The sequence below is a fragment of the Dryobates pubescens genome, chromosome 16 (assembly GCF_014839835.1).
Source record: "Dryobates pubescens isolate bDryPub1 chromosome 16, bDryPub1.pri, whole genome shotgun sequence".
NCBI lineage: Eukaryota > Metazoa > Chordata > Aves > Piciformes > Picidae > Dryobates > Dryobates pubescens.
Window position 1 is genome coordinate 15,349,178 of NC_071627.1, and position 20,823 is coordinate 15,370,000.

The 20,823-nt window shown below is 42.7% G+C and overlaps 1 protein-coding gene across 1 annotated transcript; it reads left to right on the forward strand.

Moving 5' to 3' along the window:
* Window positions 1–1,344: 1,344 nt before the first annotated feature.
* CCNJL (cyclin J like) lies at window positions 1,345–17,743 on the forward strand. The gene is made up of 5 exons (XM_009904657.2): window positions 1,345–1,649; window positions 11,381–11,591; window positions 14,378–14,677; window positions 15,483–15,642; window positions 17,092–17,743. The coding sequence occupies exons 1-5, from the start codon at window positions 1,587–1,589 to the stop codon at window positions 17,537–17,539; spliced, it is 1,182 nt and encodes a 393-aa protein (XP_009902959.1). The 5' UTR covers window positions 1,345–1,586; the 3' UTR covers window positions 17,540–17,743.
* The last annotated feature ends 3,080 nt before the right edge of the window (window positions 17,744–20,823 follow it).

A 20,823-nucleotide genomic window follows, 5' to 3' on the forward strand; every position in this document is an offset into this window, starting at 1 on the left:
AATCAACACACATTATTTTGAGTGAAGCAGATTTGTGTTGTTCCTTTCCTTTAGGAAATCAACTGAGGAACAAATGTTTCATGAGGGTCTTTGGCAAATCCAAGTACAGAACGACTGGCAATTCTTTGGTTTAAGAAAACACCTACTTCTGAAATGTAGTTCTTTAAATAGGAAAGCTACTGCTAGGCCTGGTGAATTGTGTCATGAAAATGTTTCATCTTTAATGGATCAGCAGGGAGATTTGGGTGTAAAACAGGTTGTGTGGTCATTTTTTTATTATTTTGGCTTCTGGAGTTGCTGAAGGAGAGTGGTGAGAAAGACTCGTTGAAAGATTTCAGTTCGATCTGCTGAAATACTCACTGGACTATAAACATGGTCCTTGGAGTCCTGGAAATAAAGGCCTATGGAGCCTCGCAGTTTCTTGGGCTCTTTGGGAATGTAACTTGGAAAGGATGAGGGCCTTGGCCTCCCAAGGCAAAGCAATGACGGAGACATAGTCTTGAAGGTTTAGCCAGATTGAGCACTGATGGTAAACTACAAATACCCAAGTACTGTGGCAGCACACCAGGGCCCTGCTATCACTAGTGCTGTGCACTGCTGTGTAACAAGGATGAGACCTGATCCAAAGACATGAGATCTGGATTATGTGTGAAGTAAAGGAGAATGGGGAGAAGCACATCCTCTGTTCAGTCCTAGCTCAGTGTCTGCACAGGACAGAGCTGCTTTCTGGCACTACAAAAGGGAAACCTTGAGATGTGGCCCAAAAGAGAGCTGTGCTCCTGCAGACATAAGCAAGCACTTCTATCTACAGGTTCCTGGCAGCTAAACAAAACGTGCCTCATACTTGGAATCATAAGACATGGAGAAAGTCTATTTTGCTTGCACTGTGCTTTCCAGTCCAGTTAGGAAGACGACTACACGAGGTAGATGCAGGCCAGCCGCCTCTGGGGGCTGTTCTGCCCTCACGCCCCTCTGCTCGGGAGCTCCTGGGAGGGGGCTCCCTTCGCCCCCCCGCGGGACCAGCGTTAGCTGCACAGGTGCTACAGCTGGTGGAGTGCAGGGGCACGGAGGTGCAGGAGTGGACACAGAGGTGCAGGAGGGGACGGCAGCAGTTCATTAACGCCAAGTGACCCAAGGCCCGCACCAGCGCAGGGGCAGTGGGAGGCAGCGGCAGGAGCTCACCCCTCCCCTCCCTTTCCGCCGACTCCGGGGCTCTGCCGGGGCGGCTCTGCGGGGCTGTCGCGCCGCGGCAGCGCTTCCGCCGGCACAAAGCGCCGGGCGATGGCTCCCGGCCAGGCCGTGGGGGCTGCGGGGCCCCGCTGAGCGCTGCTCCCGGGGCGGGGGCGGCCCGCGAGAGGGGCATTGGCAGCGCCGATAGAGCCGGGTGCAGGTAGTCAATAGATCGATACGATACGGTTATTGGCGGCACTTAGCGGGGCGCGGGAGCCGGGGCGGCCGTCAGTGCCGCCGGGAGAGCCGGCGGAAACAGCCGCAGAGCTTCGGGCGACTTGTCCGGTTTGTTCTCCCTCCCAGCAGAGCGGCCCCGTCTCTTTTCCAGACCTTTGTCTGGATGGGAAGAAAAAAGGATGGAGGAGCAGTGGTGGAAAGGGGAGCTGGCAGCAGACATCCATCAGACCTTGAGGACGAAGGTTGGGTCCTACTTTGTTCCTTTCCCTCCTCCTCCTCCTTACTGTCCCTTTGCGCTTTTCTCCCCTGCAGCAGCGCCCAGCCCCCGGGGAAGGGCTGCTGCAGCCCGGCACGGGATTCCAGGCGCTGGAAACTCGCCTTCGGCAGGTCCCGAAGGAGCAGGTTTGCACAGAGCGCTTCCCTCGACTCAGCGTTTTGACCCAGACTTGTTCAAACCCAAACCCGTGAGAGCCGCTACCTAGAGATACTTGCCTGCAGCTTTTCCGTGCCTTTAAGTTAGCCGGGCTGTTGATGTCGCATTAAGTGCGGAAGGGGTGCTGATGTTGACCCCCCAAAATCAGCGTGTTTTAGGATCGGGAGAAATAACTTTTTTCCTTCTCCAACTCAAATTTGAGTAACAGGTGGGAGCCTGTTCCCTGGGGCTGTAGAGGAGCTGAAAGATGTACAGACATGGCTCGCAATGGCCTTTCTAGGAGTTAGTGCTTCGTTTGCGCAAGGGATGAGAACACCGGTAAATGCCCTGCAGTAAGGAAACCAGCCCGGTTGCGGTTTGATGAACCAGTGTACTTGTGTGGAGAGCAGGTAGAACTAAGGCTGTCCGTTTACTTTTCACATTTCCTTAGGCAGGCTCCCAACTTTGGAGGAGCTTTAAACGCAGTTAGTTGGGTAACATGAGAGAGAGCCCTCAGCAAACATTGCCTGCCTGTGCTTGGCACAGCCTGTCCGTTACTGAAGTCGTGGCTGGCAGGGTTAGTGCTTTGAACATTCTGTTCCCTTTGCTTTCTTTACAAGCATTTAGCAATAAATTGTCAGGTGAGTTAATTGCTATCAGGACTCTGCGAGGGAGTTGGTTTGTTCCCATGGCCTCCAGCTAAGATAGGTCCTACTGCGCCCTACAGTTGGGGGAGGAATAACTGGGAGAATCCAACTGCTTGAATATTGAAAGCATTAAATTAATTTTTAACTTTTTTTTTCTTTTAGTGTATCCACTACTTTTAAATCAATAATTTAATTTTTCAGCCTACTTTCTGGGAAAAAGTGCTATGCTGTCCCTGGAAAAAAATGCTATGCCATCCACTTAGGTGGATTTGAGAGTTCTTAACCTCATTGAAAATTGGAGTCCTTTGTGACAGATGTTGTGTGCTGTATCTGATGGGTATGTTCTGCATGAGAGCAGATGCTGAATGCTTGTGGTGTACCTATCTTCTAATGCAGAGAGGGCTGAAAGTTGCTGTGAGGCTTTGTGACTTCCCAAAGCCTCTAGCTCATTGTGGAGGAAATTAATAGCCTCTGAATTGTCTCATGAATAAAGTATCTGTGCTGTGATTATTGGGATGTACTGTTCAGCTTAGTGGTATTGTATTGTGTTGTGTTAGTTATTGAGCATGCTGACCTAGTGGAGCAAAATACTTAAATTCCAAAAGTGCTACACACCCCCTTAAACTTTAAATGAAAAGCTTAAATATTCCCCTGCATTACACCATAACATTAAACCTGTTGCAAAACTAAGCCAGGAAGGAAAAAGAATTGGAGCCTACTGTGTTGGTTTGTACTAGAAGAGTCAAACATACACCAAGCCAAAAAAGGTGCTCCCTGTGTGTGCATTGATATTTTCTGCTACATCAGCTGTGGCCCTGCGTTATGATAATGGCAAGGTACTGCTTGTGTCCGGCAGCTGACTTCCGTGTCAGACATCAAGATGTTTCTGTGAATGGATGTGGGACTACCAACAGCATCTGCACAAAACTCTTTTGTCTGCTTCAGTAGCCCTGAATACTCTGCAAGTGGGGAAAGCTGAGTCAGAAGTCAGTGTTGGGTCTTTTTTGTTATTTAAAGTTGAGGAAATACATCTCTTTAGAAGGCAGTCTGAGTGTCCCAGGAATAAGTGATGTCTGTTTGCTATTCCTCCTCTGTTTTTATGCTTATGTTGGGCTGTTTCCTTCCAGGCCCTGTTAATTTCCTGTGATTAATGAGAATTGCTAGATCTGCCTGTATTTCCCTTTTTATTTATCTCTTGCATAGCTTCTCAGAGCAGGGCCAGATTTTACAGGCCTTGTTGCTTGTGAATGTAAAAGGTTAATAATTGTAACCTGATCTTTTTAAAGGCAGTCCAAATTACCCTCTGCAGTTACGTTAAGCCAGGTGAGGAGAGCTGATTCCATTTCTGCTGAAAGCAAACAGTCCTTTGCTGTTAAGCGGTAAAAATGTCTGAGTGATTTCCTTTAGGTGAATGCTTCTCCATACCTGTCTCCCACTTCCTCTTCATTTAAAGATCTTGATGACAAAATGCTGTTTACCAACCACCATGATGTATTTCATTCTATTCAGACAAGCAGCATTTGCCTTGCTTTCATCCATGGTGTCAGTTTGGACTGCATTCTCTGAAGGAGGAGTGTCACCCATACAGGATGGGTTGTGCAGAGTCCTCTTCTTCACTGGCCTTTGGCTGCTGTCACCATAAATGCATTTCTTGCAGTTTTAAACCATCCTGTTAGAAGCAGGATTCTGTTATTAATTTTGTTCAGTAAAACTTTGGTAAAACACGACCTCTCCTTCTCCTTGTACCTAGCATATGCCCCTGTATTTTCTGCAGTTGTGCCAAAGCATCTGGTTTACTTGACCTGTTGGTAGTATGGAGGTCTTGATGCAGCAGGTACTATTTTATCTTTTAGCCTGCAAATCCACTATTGTCCTTGTTTGTTTGTTGGTTTTGTTGTTTTCCTAAACTGATCATCCCTTATGTCCTTAATTAATTAAGCAATAAGTTTATATTGAGACCTGCTTGACAGTCTGAAATGCAGACTGATGCAGACTAGACAATTATATTCTGAACAGGGGGAAGGTACTGGGTTGTTGCCTAGGTGCTGCTTCTGGGTTTTCTTTTTAAAACAAAATACCTGTGAACATGCAAAAGGTTTCATGCTCTCTTAATAGGATAATATGTGAACCTTTCATTCTGATGCACCTTTCCAGTTTGAACTGGCTCTAAAAAGAAACTAAAGGAAGTAGGTGTAACAGCCATTGAGGTTTATTAATATTGGGGGTTTGGTTGAAGAGTGGCAGCTCAGCAACAAAAGCATAATCTGTTCACTTAACAGAAAACTCACACAAAGCCCCCCGGCTTTTGTAAATTGGCAATAATAGCATTACTGCTTGGTGGCTGTAATTTGCTGCTGATATAGGTGGCAGCATGTGCATGAAGCTGAAAGGAACAGGTGTCCTCATAAAGTACGTGGTTAGTCATGATCTCTCTTCTTTTTTCCTTCGACTTGGAATTTCAATTTTCACACCTCTTTCTCTAATCCTTCTCAGATTAGTTGCTGAACTTCTGAATACTTTGAAGTATTTAAGGAGGACTTAATTAAATGCTTGATAAAATACCACTGTGGAACATATGAAGTAAAGGATTCTCAAGCACAATACAAGCTCAACTTTCCTGCAGATTTCCAGTGCCTGGGACTGTTGTGAGGGTGCTGAAAGGTGGCATGAATTTGAGCACAAAAAGCTTTCACATGCAGTTGAAATACTGTTGTGGTCTGCCACAGGATTTTTGTGTGGCATTTCTGTAGTACACCTGAAATGTAATTTGCATGTCTACACTAAGCTCAGCTCAAGGAATGGAGTTTGTGTCTACTCATAGGTATTTTGAAGTGGGTGGTAGGGAAGATCCAGGAAGAGAACAGAATGTTCTCTAGGTAAAGTGGGGGGGAGGTGGAAACTTGTATGTTCTAAGAGTAAGTGAAACAACCCAGTGTAAGCCATAGCCATTGAGCAGGTTAGAATTTGAGGTTCTGTTTTATGTGGTCAAAGTTCTGGTCCTTTGTGGGGGATGCAATTGAATTTGCTTCTCCTTTTGAGCGTGTAGGAACAGTGGTAGCAGAGAAGAAAAGTCTTAATTTATGGTGTTTCATTCATGCATCAATGGAATGCATCATAAGTCAGTAAGTGTAGCTCCTGGCAGCACTGATCTAGGCAACGTAATGAATGTTTAAGCAGTTGCTTTGTCTGCCTGATTGGTCACTGTTGAATGAGGGGAAAAAGAAAGGCTATATTGCCCAGGTGTCCTTCCTTACCAGAAAATCTCTGGATTTTAAATTTTTACTGGAAATAATGAGAAAATGTCAGACATCCTTTTAGAATCATGGTTCTGTCATGGTTGTCTCTGACTTCTACCTACTGAATCCAGGCACTGTGCAAGACTGGCGCTTCTCCTAAAACCTGATTTAAGTCTTGTCTGAAACAGCTGAAGATTGCACCAATAGTAGGAAGCACTGTAAATCTCAGGACTCTGAGAGCTATGGTTATGTTGGGGCTAAAAAGAGGAGTGCAGTGAATCCTAGATTGTCCCTTATTGCTGTATCTTCTAACAGGTGTAATCATTGGTCTCTTTCTGTGTGGATGTTTCAGACTTCCACCATCTTTCTGCTCTGTGAGGAACCTTACCCTGCTGGCTGTACCCAAAAAGCACTGCCCTTTCAATTATGTTTGCCCTTTGAGTTTGTGGCCAGCCTGAAGATCAGAAAAAGCTAAATGCATCAGCTGTACTCTATGAGACTGTTCACAAATACACCAACCTGAGTGATTAATTAAACTGCAGTCAGATGCATAAAAACTTACCAGCAAGTTTCATGAGTGATTCCGTTGCTGGAAGGCAAAGTGCTGCAGCCAGTGCATAGGCAGGATTGAGTCTATGTGAGAGAGAAGTACCATCATGACATCAGTAGTGGAACTAAGCTGGTAGCATGCTATCTAGTTTACTGCAAAGAAGCAGGCAGAGAGCTCTGAATTTTCAAGCTCCTAAATTTGCCTTTGTATGTTATCTTCTTGCCTGTATAAATAACACAGAGGAGTTCATTTTCAGTGTTTTCTCTTGTGTGGTGCAATAATTATATCAAAGGGATAATCTGGCATCTTTCTTCAACAGCTGGAAAACTGTTTGGGTAGAACACAAAACAGGAAGGAGTTTGTCTCTTTCAAAGAACCAGTGTTAATAGCCTGCTAGATAAGCTTTCCCTCTATTTTTCATCTGCAGGCATCTCTCTTTCCTGTTCTAATGCCAACAACTTTGCAGTATCTGCTGTCCTTACTATCGGAATTGTTCAGAATATGCTGAAGGTCACGTACGTGCTATTTTTCCACAATGTGCAACATAGAGAGCTAAACGATTGCCAAAGTCACCGTGGTTTTCTGACTTAAATATTTAGTAACCTTTGGGAACTTGTTGAAACTCAAGTTATACTTCACTGGCTACCTTTTCATTAGCTATAACCTTTTTTCCACCCCCCCACCCCCGGGTTTTGGGTTAAGATGCGTAGTGAACATGTGAGATAGTAGGGGCCATATATTGGATTCTGTTTACACATTCAGAAACAGAAGTAGATAATAAGATTAAAAAAGAATAATGAGAGGTATGAAGGTCATAGTAGTAAATGAATGTTTGTGTAGAGTATTGTAACAGCAGTTTCTAGATGAATGGGTCTTACTGAGTAGCTCTGGTGTAGGTGCTTCCTTTTGCTCCAGAAATGAGAAGGTAATTTACCTGACTCTTTACGGAGGATGCAGCTCTCTGGGGATGTCTGTGTAGCAGCTGAGCCGGCTGTTGCTGAGAGGGTGAGGAAGGCAGTAAGGGACACAGGAGCTGTGCAAGGAGTCAGGAGATGCTACATGTTTGTTTTAAGTCCAAGTGGTCTCACACTGCAGAAAACTAGCTTCAGTTATCTCCCTGAATTTCAGAACCTGAGGCATATTTGTTAGAGCTTGTCAAAAAGGCTGCAAGTTGTTCTAAAATATCTTGATGAATTCTACATTTGTTCTGAGAACTGATCATTATTACTGTGACTTATTATCATAATGTCACATCACTTGCTAACTTTTGTACTGCTAACTTTGGTTTTTTCCTCCTGCCTGCTTGTCAGTTCATTAGTGGCTTTATATCAGTGGGAGAACAGTTTTACTGCAAAGAAATTTGACATTAAAAATGTATTTGTGGAATTTCCTGCCATGTTGAACCTCAAACCATCTGATGTGGTACTCTGCTGGAGGTATGTGTTGGGGAGCTGCAGCTTCAAGGGATCTGAAAGATGCGATCCTGTTAAGTTACCTCCAGATCCAAATCACCTTATTTAGTTCAAATGGCCAATGAAAGCCAAACCCTCCTGTGTTTGCTCAAAAGCTTTAGCCTTGTTGCCGAGTGTCTCCTTTGGGTAGACATTCTGAAGTGTTTGCTCAGCCCAGTTACAAAAGCATCCAAACTAGACAAAGTCTTGTCTCCTGAGCTCTGGTAATGCACGGTGCCAACCTAAGTGGTCAGGTTAGGGGTGATGAGCTGTCTTTGCAGGGAATGAATGGCTAATGTCTGGATCATGGCTGTCTTTTAGATGTGATTGCTGAGGAAGATCTGTCGTCTTTAATACTACTTAAAATGTTTACACCGATTCCTTTCCTCTGCGAGGGGAGGTCTTAAAGATGGTAGGAGGTGGCAGCCTAAAAATTGTCTTCATCCTTAACACTGATTCACAGTCCAAGCCTTACTTTGGAGATGTTGAGATTAAGTCGTGATCCTTTTAAATGCTGCACTCTGACTTTCTGGAGGCCTCAACTGGGATGGCTTTCTGATCAATATGTTGAGCAAAGCTCCTGAAGTAATTTCCAAGACACCTGTGAGCCTCTTACGTGCTACTGCTTTTAGCATTTCAATGTGGCAGTTGCTCAGTAGCCCAAAGCAAAGCTGTTGAAGTAGATCCAGACAAACAGGTCAAAGATAAGCAGAAGCAGCATATGAAAAGGCAATTCCAGCAGACAACAGGACTCCCAGTTTCTCCTCTGCCACTTTACTGGAGAAAGAAAAGAGAAATTAAGCAATAAAAATTATTGCTCCCCAAAGGTGTTTTTTTTGTTGGTTTTGGTGGGTTTTTTACATTTTTTTTGGGGGGGAGGGGGGTTGTTGTATTTGCTGGTCCTGCATCACTATCCCCACAGCAGCAAAGCCATTTATTTCTAACTGATGAATTTGTACTAAAGCCCCCGGGGGGGGATGGGTGGTGGTGGTGGTGATGGAAAGATGAGCATACAGCCTTGTTGATAACTGTTAGCCTGCTATTCAGCTCTTGCATTTTTAAACTATGTACCACTCCCTTTCCTTTTAAAGCAAATCATTTCAGACTGATCTGTCAGTGTGAAAGCAGCCCTACTGAACTGCTTATTAGCTATTTCTTGACATGTGATGCAGGGCAAGACTCTTGCCTCTACACAGATAATCACCCTGGATCGATTCATGTTTAGGAACTTGATCTTCTAAGAAACCACAGCACGTGGCTCTGTTCCTCTTACCATTAATCCTGAACTTGAACCTTGCCTGTGCTGTCAAGTCTCGTTATAGGAAAGCCCACGTGGGTGTTTTTTGGGGTGAACAAAATTAAAATGCCTTTTATTTATGCCCTTTACTACTAACCAATTAAAAAAATATGGAAAAAGCAGATGTCTTACATCTGTGTTACTCTCTGTCTTAAACAAGTAGTAGAATAATCACTTTGGCTTAGATTGAGGGCTTTGATATTTGAATTTTCTAGCACACTGGGCTGTGTAGGGGTAGTTCTGGCCTTTGAGCATCCAAGGTTTGGATGCAAATTTCAGGCTCTCTGCTTTCATTCTGAGCCTGTAATGCTCACCCACTGAACTGTAACATTGGGCTATGTCATTTTTTGACTGCACACATAACTGGAGTTACTGTTTTATTTCTTGTACTTGCTGTTATGGTCTGAAAAGCAAATTTCACATTAAAGATGTATGCTGACCTCAGTGTATAGTATAATTTGCTGGGAGGCTTAGCTGTCAAAACAGGAAGGAGATGTCAGAAAATAAAAAATGAAGCTCCTACCAGTCATCTAGAACAAAATGTTTCAGAGGTAGAATTGTCACCTGATCTAATGACAGCTTGGGCTTTGTACAGATACATCTTTAAAAAGCAGTTATTTCAACTGATACAAGCACTGAGCTTGAAACCATCTTGCCAGAACACTCATGTTATGGATTTGCTATGAATTCCTGCCCTGAACCTGTGTATGTCAGTTCTGCTGATGGACTGAAAGCTCTGTATGTAAGGCAACTGAAAAAATAAAAATCAAATTTATGGAGGGTTTCTGGGTATAAAACAAGGGGGGGGGAATATGTTCCATTCTCTCCCTGCTTTATAAATTGTTACTGGTGGGCAATTTCTTTATAATCCCCCAGTGAAGGCTGTCCCAGGTTTCAAAGGGCTGTTTGCCTGTCCACAGCATGTGTCTGTTCAGTCTGGAATGTGTTTTTTCACTAACTTTCTGTAAAAAGGCCTGGGAAGCAATCATCCGGAACAGGGCTCAGCTTGCCCTCTTTGTAAGCTGCCTCTCCTCTGGAGCTTCCCTGCCTTCCAGTTACCTGTGTCCCTCTGAGCCTGATTGTATAGCTATTTTTTCTTGATAAGCTAACCTTCCTCATGGAATGTCTCCTTCCAGGGCATGAAAGGTGTGTGGGCAGCCACTGAGCTGGCTGTGCAGAGTGGTGCTTCTAGTTTCTGTAAATGGGGTAGCCAAGGCAGATACTTCCTCTGAATGCTTAATAAAAAAGTTCATTATTTATTTAGTAGAATTAATTACTATGTAATGCTTCCTATGCCACTATAAAACATGTCTGTCTTGCAGCACTGTATTACTACTAATTTATTTTCCAGTAGATGTAACCCAAACCTGACAATGTATTACCTTGACTGATTGCTGAAATGGTGAGTTTTAATCCATGTCTATCAACATGTATTCAGCACATTTTAATACAAGTCTGGCCATGGTAACTGCATAACTCCATCCATGACAGTATGTGACTATATCTAAAAGGAGAAAAGGTCAGCCTTTAAGTGGCATTAGCTTGTTGTGTGAATTACCAGGGATCTTCAGTCCTTCCCTTAACCTATTATTTGCGTAGTGGCCACAAACTTGTGTCTAAAAAGCCTTGCAGGTGAATATCTAGTATAGATACACCAAAAAAACCCCAAAACAAACCCCAAACTTAAATAATTCTGCCTTTAAAATGAAAATTTGTACATTACATGTGAAATATAGTCTAGCAGTTCAATAAGTAGCTTTTATATTGCTGGAATAATGCAGAAAATAATGGCAGTTGCTATAATTAGAAAAGTCTTAATTCTCCCATGGTGAATTTTTCTCTTGTTAATACCTACTCTTGTTTCTTGCTGCAGCCATGCATCATGTGAATTCTTTTAAAAGTTAGGTAGATGTTAATTATTCTAAAGACCTACACATCTTTTGGCACAGGATGTAGTCATTTGGGCAACTTAGGAAGGGCCAATATCAGAGAAACATTTCTTGCCTGTGAAACTATTAAAACCTTACTCAACAATCCAATTTGGGTGAACACAATCAAAAAGAAGTCCTTCAGGAACGACTTTCATAGCCAAGATTTTGGTGTTCTGTAGAAAGCAACAAGTTGTTCCTATCTTAAATAGTAATTTACAGTGTTTGACTGTGTGTTTAACACTTGTGAGGAAAGTGTGTGGAAGGCTGAAGCGTTGGAAGTTGACTGACTGTCAAAACATGCAGTAATCCAGCCCTGACTTCTGTGTCAATCATAGTGCTGTAGCTAATAAGCATTTGCCATGGCAGGTGGTGGAGTCGCTTTGGGATTCAGGCACTGAAATGGTGTTTGTTTCAGTACTTCTCTTTCCTCTTTTTATTTCCCCCCATAGGAACTTAAGTTGCCTGCTTACAAGGCTCATTCACCACAGATTGGGATGCGCAGATACTTCATTGATCTCTTGACTGTCCTCAGCAACCATTGCAGTCTCTGCCCTACAGCTCGGCATCTTGCCATCTATTTGTTGGACCTCTTTATGGATCGTTATGATATCACTGTCAAGCAACTGCACATCATTTCATTTGCCTGCTTTCTCCTAGCAAGTAAGTTGGCCACTGTCTATTAAGGCTTCTTCCTCCCCCCCCCCCCCCCCCCCCCCCCCCCCCCCCCCCCCCCCCCCCCCCCCCCCCCCCCCCCCCCCCCCCCCCTTTTTTTTTTCTGAGCAGATGGTTGTTTTCTTTGTGTATCATGTGCTGCTTTCCATGTTAACAGCTTCCACCTACTTGGGGTAAGGCCTAATGAAGTCCAAGTGAAGGCATAAAGCAGTCTGATAATCATAGAATCATAAATTCTGCTAATAAACTGCTCAGCTGCATAGCTTGCACCACACATTATATGCTGGTGTTAATGTGCAGAAAAAGTTTTGGCAGCAGAAACTGGGTCAGCGGATGGGGACAAAGAAGATCTGAGGGGTGATAGGGTGGAAAGGAAGTGGCAAGAGTGGGAAAGGTTAGTTCCAAGGAAGAGTTGGTAGTAGAGAAGATCTGTGCAGCCGCTCCCAGAGGTCTGTCCCCGGACAATCTGTGCCTCTGTTGTGATCACTGGACATAATCAGTCCCTTACAAATCAGAGGTTTCTTATGCAGGGGCCAAAGGAAAACTTGATTCTCAAGGTACTTAGTAGATGTGTTGATTCATAGAATGGCTTAGGTTGGAAGGGACCTTAAAGATAATCTAGTTCCAACACCCTCACTGCGGATGGGGACACCTTCCACTAGACAAGGTTGCTTATAGGCCCCATCCAGCATGGCCTTCAGCATCTCCAGGGAGAGTCTTGCACTACAAGCCCTTGCAAAAAGTCCCTTCCAGACTTTCTTGCAGGTCCCTGATGATGCTGGAATGCATATTGCTTTCAATATCTCTCTTCTGTAAATGGCTGAAGTAAAATGCAGCTTTAGGCCCCCTGTATGCAATTGTGAAGCAAAAGGAAGTTCACAAACTGCCCTGTGATAACACTAGAGGGAAATGTTTTGCAACTTCTGCCTGTTTAAAAAAGAATAAAATTTGCTTGAAAGAGCAAGCCTGAGTCTAGTGAGCTAACAAATGTGAGGATCTTTCTAAAACTAAGATCAGAGCAATGAAGTAACATGTATACGTTCTGACCTGGCCTGAATTCCTTACATGAAGGGGAAAAGACCTATTGCTATAAAGGCAGCTTTCCTACCAACATGTAGCAACATGTAGAAATACTTACACTATGCATGGTGGTTTTATGTTTCATAGTAAAAGGCTGAGTTAGTCAGAAGCATCACCTTTAAGTTCTCATTGTAGTAAAGAAAATAAAACTAGCTGCTTGCCTGGTACTGCAAATGCAGTAATTGGAACTTCCTGCAAAGCATTACTGTAGGAAGTTGCTTAGTTTTGTAGCAGAGGATTGCAGCAAAAGTGCTCTTCAGGCTATGTTGTAAGACACTGGTACTTCTAAAACGGTAGAGAGTCAAAACAGAATCTAATGTGATGGAACTCGTATGATGGGTGAATTTTGTTTTCCATTGTTAAGCTCTTTTATGGTGGGGTGGCCACTACATTACATGTTTCATTTCTGTGATACCCAGAAAAGACACTTAAGCTGCTGATAGTTCAGAAGATTGTCAGGTTTTTAATACACTGGAGAAACTTTGGATGGAATTGCTATCCCGAATGGATAGCAAGTTCTTACTTCCTTTTAAAATAATTTTCTAGTGCAATAGTTATTGTAATTGTTTTTATATTTGAGGAGAATACTCTGAAACCGTATGACATGCTAATGCCTTGTCAAATGTTCTGTGTGGACAACTGAAGCAAGAATCACTTGTGGAGTACATGCCATCAAGAACAAAGAGTAAAAAAGTACTACAGAGTACTTGAAGCAGCTATGTGTTTGGATTTTGCAACAAGGATGTTCTTTAAGCTGTACTAGAAGTGTATTATTGGTGACTGTTGCTAGCTCTTTGAACAAGGAGTAGGTGATAGGTCATATATTGCTTGGTAAACCCACAGTGTGAATTTAAGATGATTTAATTGATTTCTTAAATTTGCAGAAAAGCTTTATTACTGATAGCTCTAATCCTCAAATCTGACATTGAAAGCTTTTTATGAAAGAAGTGTGAATACAGTGAGATCCTGTTTTTCTATACTAAACAACAGCAATTTGGAGCTACTGGTGAAAACTGAGTCATTCTAGGGACTGCTGCTGTTTCAGTAGGCTGAAACAGAAAAAAAAGGCTCAGAAAAAGGCTCAGCTTTCCTCAGCTACCTCGACTCTGAAAATTCCTCTCCTAACCCTGGAGGAATTAATCATGTTAATCACTTGGTTACAGTGTACTCCTCATAGCCTTTCAGTGACCTTGGCTAACGAGGCCCTGCAAGACAGGAAGGAACAAAGAGAAATTCTGAAGCAGCAAGGGCAAAGGTGGTGTTGCCCAAGGGTTTTTAATGTCTTCCTTTTTGTAGCATCTGTATTTAGCTTCCATACCCAAAGAAGCTTTTCCCTCAATATTAGATATTCCTTTGCTGCTTCCCCATACTGCTTTCTTTGTTCACACTTGACTGAACACCCTTCAGCAAACTGCTTCCAGTTATTGTCAGAAAAACTATCTGTAATCCTAAACAGATTATAGCCTCAATTTTGCATCAATACTATAAAAACAATTAAAATCAAACAAAATCCTCGGAAGGGTATAGGAATGTGCTAACCAATCTGTTGGCTTCTTTCCTACCTGTGTCACTGCACTTTCCTGTCCCTTTTTAAAAAGCACTTTTTATCACTGCAGCTGGTTTTGGGAGTGTTCTTTGTTGGAATTTTGGACACTCAATGATAAATCTAATCTGAAAGCCATGTCTTCTGGCAGGTAAATTCGAAGAAAAAGAAGATAAAGTTCCAAAGTTGGAGTACTTAAATAACCTGGCATACATGTACAACATGAATGTGGTACTGAACAAGAAAGATTTGCTTAGAATGGAGATGCTGCTTTTGGAAAACTTCAACTGGAATCTGTGTCTACCAACACCAGCACACTACATTGACTACTACCTCTATGTGTCCATTGGTGAGAATGACCTTCACAATGGCTGGCCAATCACCTCACTGACCAAAATCAAGGATTTTCTGCAGAAATATGCATATTATTTCCTTGATTTCTCAGTGCAAGGTAAGAGTTAGTTTATGCTAGAATCATCTACCATTTGGCAAAAGGCAAAAAGCTGTAAGAGGTCAGGGCTTTAAAACCTCTCATGATAGAGATTGTACAAAATTATCTGCGCAGAATGGTTTCTCTTTGCTGTTATTTCAGGTGGCAAATGGTACAAGGTCCCTTCCCTGTGCATAAACCTCTTGACTCTTTTCAGAAAAATCTCTAGCTGACATAATTTTTTTTCTTCTTCAGCTTAGAATGCTAATTGGTGAGATTGGTAGTAGTTCATGCTACTCGATTTGGGACCGTTAAGACACTATGCAATTCAGTCTATAGTTTTATTTTTTTAAATGGTAGTTTTCAGAGGGTCCTGTCCTGCAAGATATAGTAAGAGCGATGGGGCTTTTAATTATTTTCTTCACTGCCTCTTATATGGGCAGGTGTTGGTAGCAATGCTGTAAATTGCAGCACCCTCATACACCAGATTCAGCACTATTACGTGTGTGAGATTGTCAATACCTAACTTAGGTTCAATTGAGACCAGTCTACAGATTTCAGCCTAGTCTATTTCATTGTATTTTCTGTAATGAAAGAAACTACTGTGAAGACTTGATAGTAATTACACAAGTAATACAGAACTCTTCAGAAAAGCTTCATCCATTTATGAGAGACTTTCTGGTCTTGAGTTAATACTCTGAGATGTGTGGAACAAAGTTGTGGATTTAATTTCTTTTCCTGCTTTGTCTTGTCTTGTATACACATAACAGGGTTACTGTAGTGATCAGTAAGAGTATAATTCTTGTTTGTATTTTTTCTTTTGCAGATCATACCTTCCTCCATTTTCGCCCATCTCTGATTGCTGCAGCTTGTGTGTGCGCCTCACGTATCTGTATGCAGATCTCTCCTGTCTGGACAACACAGCTTGAATTGCTAACGTGTTATTCCTGGGAACACCTTGCCCAATGCATTGAAATGATGCTCATGTAAGATCTGAAAGAAACCAACCTGCTTGTGCTCATAGAAAGTTAATAATACTCTTTTTTTTTTTTTTAAGTAATCATTAGGCCACACCTTGAGTCCTGTGTCCAGTTCTGGGCCCCTCAGTTTAGGAAAGATGTTGACTTGCTGGAATGTGTCCAGAGAAGGGCAACAAAGCTGGGGAGGGGTTTGGAGCACGAGGAGAGGCTGAGGGAGCTGGGGGTGCTGAGCCTGGAGAAGAGGAGGCTCAGGGGAGACCTATTGCTCTCTACAACTACCTGAAGGGAGACTGTAGACAGGCGGGCCTGGTCTCTTCTCCCAGGCAACCAGCACCAGAACAAGAGGACACAGTCTCAGGCTGCTGCAGGGGAGGTTTAGGCTGGATGTTAGGAAGAAATTCTTCATAGAGAGAGTGACTGGCCATTGGAATGGGCTGCCTGGGGAGGTGGTGGAGTTGCCATCACTGGAGGTGTTTAGAAGGAGACTTGACGGGGTGCTTGGTGCCATGGTTTAGTTGATTAGATGGAGCTGGATGATGGGTTGGACATGATGATCTTGAAGGTCTCTTCCATTCCATTCTATTCTATTCCATTCTATTCTATTCCATTCTATTCTATTCCATTCTATTCTATTCAGCTAGATTTAAGATAGTACAATACTACATCAGTAATCTCCATCTGCAGTTTGGGTAGAAGAATAAAAAAGCAAAAAACCTGTTCACTTTAAATACTGTATTTTAGCAATATTTGCAATGCAAAATGGAGAGCATAATTTGGTGTTTTCTTCTACTAGTTGTTTATGTGATGCGATAGAAGCGGTTGAGAAAAGCCTGTTAACTTTTACTTCTCATTGTACCTGCAAAGTACTTGGTGCAGACACCAATATATCTCTGACTTCAAGAATACAGTATGGAGACATTTCAGAACTATTCTTTAGTTCTTTTTCTTTTCTCTAATAAAGGACATGACTGGCCTAGAATGTAAATACATGCAGTTGGTTAGGAGTGATGCTGGACCTTCTGAATCTCTACTTAAAGCAGAGCCAACTGAAGTTAGACTGCTTGGGATGTTGTCAAGTTTTGACTGTCTCCAATGTTAGAGACTTTTAATCTCTCTGGGCAACTTGTTCCAGGGCTTCTCCATTCTCATGATAATCGGAAGTGTGAAAGTTTTTCTTCCTAACAGGAATTTGCCCTGCAAATGACTATTTCAAAATGGTTTTGTGTTGTGTACTTAAACTTCCAAAACTGTACTTGTGATGCAAAATGATCCATTGACTTGTTGTTAGTGTATGAAGATTGCAGCAGGATAATTAGCATTTAATTGTGAAAGCAACCAAGGATTGTCATATACAGCTAAGGCCAAAAAGCTGACGACAGTCTGACTGGTGAAAACTTTGGGATAGATGCAAGCTCTGTGAACTCTGTTTTGATAAATCTTACTTATTTGTTTCAGCTATTATGAGAATGACAACAAAGAAGCCAGTAACATAAAAAAGCAAGCAACAATTCAGCATCAAGAACGGGAAGCAGTGGGAAATCTGAGCCATCAAGTCACTACTCAAGTTCTCTTCCAGCAATCCAATTATCACCCTTTAGCCCAGCATTCAGCTACGCTTTCCCAGTTCCAGTCACCAGTGCAAGATTTGTGCTCTGTGTATCGTGACTCCTTACAGGCCCACAGGCCCAGTGGTCTCCCTGCTGGGAGTGCTGACAGCTCACTGCACTCCTATGCAGCTCTTCAGGCCAGCCTTCGGCCACCTGCCCAGACTCTGTCCATCCAAACCCCCATTGCTGTGCAGGTGGCATTAGGAACAGAGCCCAGACACTGCATTTCCACACCTTATGGCAGCAGTTTCTTCAGTGGTCATCACTCATATGCAACTGGGTGTTTAGATGGATAAATGTTGACAGGAGAAAAACTACCTGATGGGAGTTTGGAGCAAGGAGGGGGCCAGCCTCTTCTCCTTGATGACAAGTGACAGGACTAGAGGAAATGGTTACAATCTGTGCCAGAGGAGGTTTAGGATGGATACATAGAAATACTTCTTCACTAAAAGGGTTCTCAAACACTGGAATGGTCTACCTGGGGCAGTGGTGGAGTCACCATCCCTGGGGACATTCAGGCAGCATGTAGACCTGGGGCTTAGTGACATGGTTTAGTGTTGACCCTTCAGTGCTGCATCAAAGGTTGGACTGGTTAATCTTGGAGGTGTCTTCCAACCAGCTATATTCTGTGAAACTGCAGATACTCTGCGTGTGATACAAGGTGTGTATCCGAAAGAAAATCACAAAGGAACAGAATCCTTATGACTTCCTCATTCTGAGGATGTTGATCTGTATCCACTGATAACTGGAACATGGGTGCCTTTCTGCCAAAGGTTGTACTTTTGGCTCTTAATGAGGGAAACAGGAATTCATTAATATACCTCACTTAATGTCACTTTTGAGAGGCATCTGCATACAAGCTCTGTGGAGGTTACTTACTTCTAGTCCTATTAGCAACTTGTCGGAGTTGGCTGAAAGATTGTGTTGAAGGGTAATTTTGGGCTGGAGTGTTTGCTGAATCTCTGGCCAAGTAGCAATGTACCCAGGGGATGCTGTTGGAAAACAGAGTGCTCTTCTCTCCAGTGATGTGTCACTGGAACAGCAGCAGTTTATACTACTGGAAACTTCTACTAAAATATGCTGAAATTGATGCCTATTAAATGTGACCTTCATTAATGTGGAAATCTATGTGTAGAACACTTCCCTTTTTTTTTCAGCAGCAGTGATAGTTCAGGAATAAGACTTTAGAATAAAAGGAAAATAATCCAAGCAAACAAGCAAAAACCACAGTCCAGAAGATTATAAATTAATTTTTTACTTGAAGTTCTCTTGGAATCTAAATGTGGTGCTGCTCAAGAGAACATCACTCTACATTCAGGTATTTTAGAAAGAAAAACAAAACTTCTACCATCTCTTAGATCTTTAACATGCTGCTGCTTTTGAGACTGGAGATTGTGAGCTAAATTGTTCATGAGCTTTATCAGGGATTTAATGTTACTTGAAGAAAACTTCTTGGTTCATTGCCTTCAGTTAATCTTTTTTTGGCAGAATGACTTGTGGCAGTAGTTCAGGTTCAGGGCAGAGGAACTGGTGTTAGTGGGAGCAAAGATGGGGAACTGGTTAACTTTACTGTGAAATTAATGTTTGATTGTAGTGCTAGATTGCTGACTTAGTTTTTAGAAGAGAAGACTCCAGGGGAACCTTATAGCTACCTTCCAGTACCTGAAGGGATCCTACAGGAAGACTGAGGAGGACTTTTCTTACGGGTGTCTATCGACAGTACAAAGGGGAATGGTTTTAAGCTGAGAAAAAGCAGGTTCAGACTGGATCTTAGGAAGCAGTTCTTCAGTATGAAGGTGGTGAGACTGCAATAGGCTGCCCAGGGATGTTGTGGATGCCTCCTCCCTGAAGGTGTTCAGTGCCAGGCTAGATGAGGCCTTTAGCAGCCAAGTCGAGAGGCGTTCCTGCCCATGGTAGGGAGGTTGGAGTAGATGATCTCTAAGGTCCTTTCCAACCTAAGCCATTCTATGATCATCTTATCATGATTATGTTGGAAAACATAGCTGGGAAACTGATGAACCTTTGCTTCTTTGCAGTGAGACACACACACCTACTGTCACATCCAAAGGCTTCTTCCTCAACTGAAACCAGGGATGATTGTTCAAATAACTGTATAGGCTTCTTTTTTATTATGTTAATGTAGGGATTCACTAGAAATGGACTTCTGCAGATGTGAAACTTTATTTTGATATATGCAACCACTCGTCAAGTTGTTCGAATGCAGTGCTCTCTCGGTTTGTCTTTTCTCTGCAGGTTCTCAGGACAGCAATACGAGTAATGTGCAATATGCTTTTTACTGACTTGGGGCAATTTTTTCAAGTCATGTGTTACAGTGCTGTTTTAAATTATGTTTTTTTGTAGAAAAGTGTTTTTAGGGCTCCTTTAGGGTGGAGGGGAAAAAAAACTAACCAGCATGCTAATGCGTGTTCCTGTAACTGTCTTCTGAGAATACAACTTTTACTATCAAGGTAAAAATTTCTTCCATTCTGCAAGATAATGGAATTTTCTTGTATTTTTATTTTCTTAAATGCAAACTGTAAATGAAGAGACAGCCCTCTTCAGAAAGTAGTCTAGAAGGTTAAAGAACTTAGTTCATCTTCCATTCTGTTGGCTTTGTATTTATATTAAACTTTATTTTCAGAAGACTTCAGTGTATTGTTTTTTTTGTCATTTGAAGAAGATAAAGACAACATGTGGCAGTACTGTGGGCAGCTTTTCTTTGATGTTTTTTTTTATTATTACCCTTACAGTTTGTGTCATGTGCAGTGTCCAGTTCTGGGCCCCTCAGTTTAAGAAGGACATTGAGACACTTGAACGTGTCCAGAGAAGGGCAACAAGGCTGGTGAGAGGCCTTGAGCACAGCCCTGTGAGGAGAGGCTGAGGGAGCTGGGGTTGTTTAGCCTGGAGAAGAGAAGGATCAGGGGTGACCTCATTACCCTCTACAACTACCTGAAAGGTTGTTGTAGCCAGGAAGGGGTTGGTCTCTTCTCCCAGGCAACCAGCACCAGAACAAGGGGACACAGTCTCAAGCTGTGCCAGGGGAGGTTTAGACTCGAAGTGAGGAGAAAGTTCTTCACTGAGCGAGTCGTTCCATTGGAATGTGCTGCCCAGGGAGGTGGTGGAGTCACCATCCCTGGAGGTGTTCAAGAGGAGATTGGACGTGGCACTTGGTGCCATGGTCTAGTTGTGAGGTCTGTGGAGAGAGGTTGGACTTGATGATCCTTGGGGTCTCTTCCAGCTTTAGCTATACTGTGATACTGTTCTACTTGGGACTGCCATTGTGCTTCATGGTGAAAATTCTTGTTCAGTTCTTAGTGAAAGTTTCCAATCAACAAGCACACAGCTGAAATACCCCTTTTTTTTTTCTTTTTTTTTTTTTTTTTTGGTGGTTTCTCCTTAGCTTTTAAGAGCCAGCCAAGAATATCTTGGTCATATCTTAAAAGTACGTGATCTGAGCACTCATGTTTCAGAGAACAGAGGAGTGGTAGGACAAACATGATGGAAAGGCCTTCCTAAATGATACATTCAGAAGGGTTATGGAGATCAGTTTTGTCACTGCATGAGAAAGGCAGAAAATGTG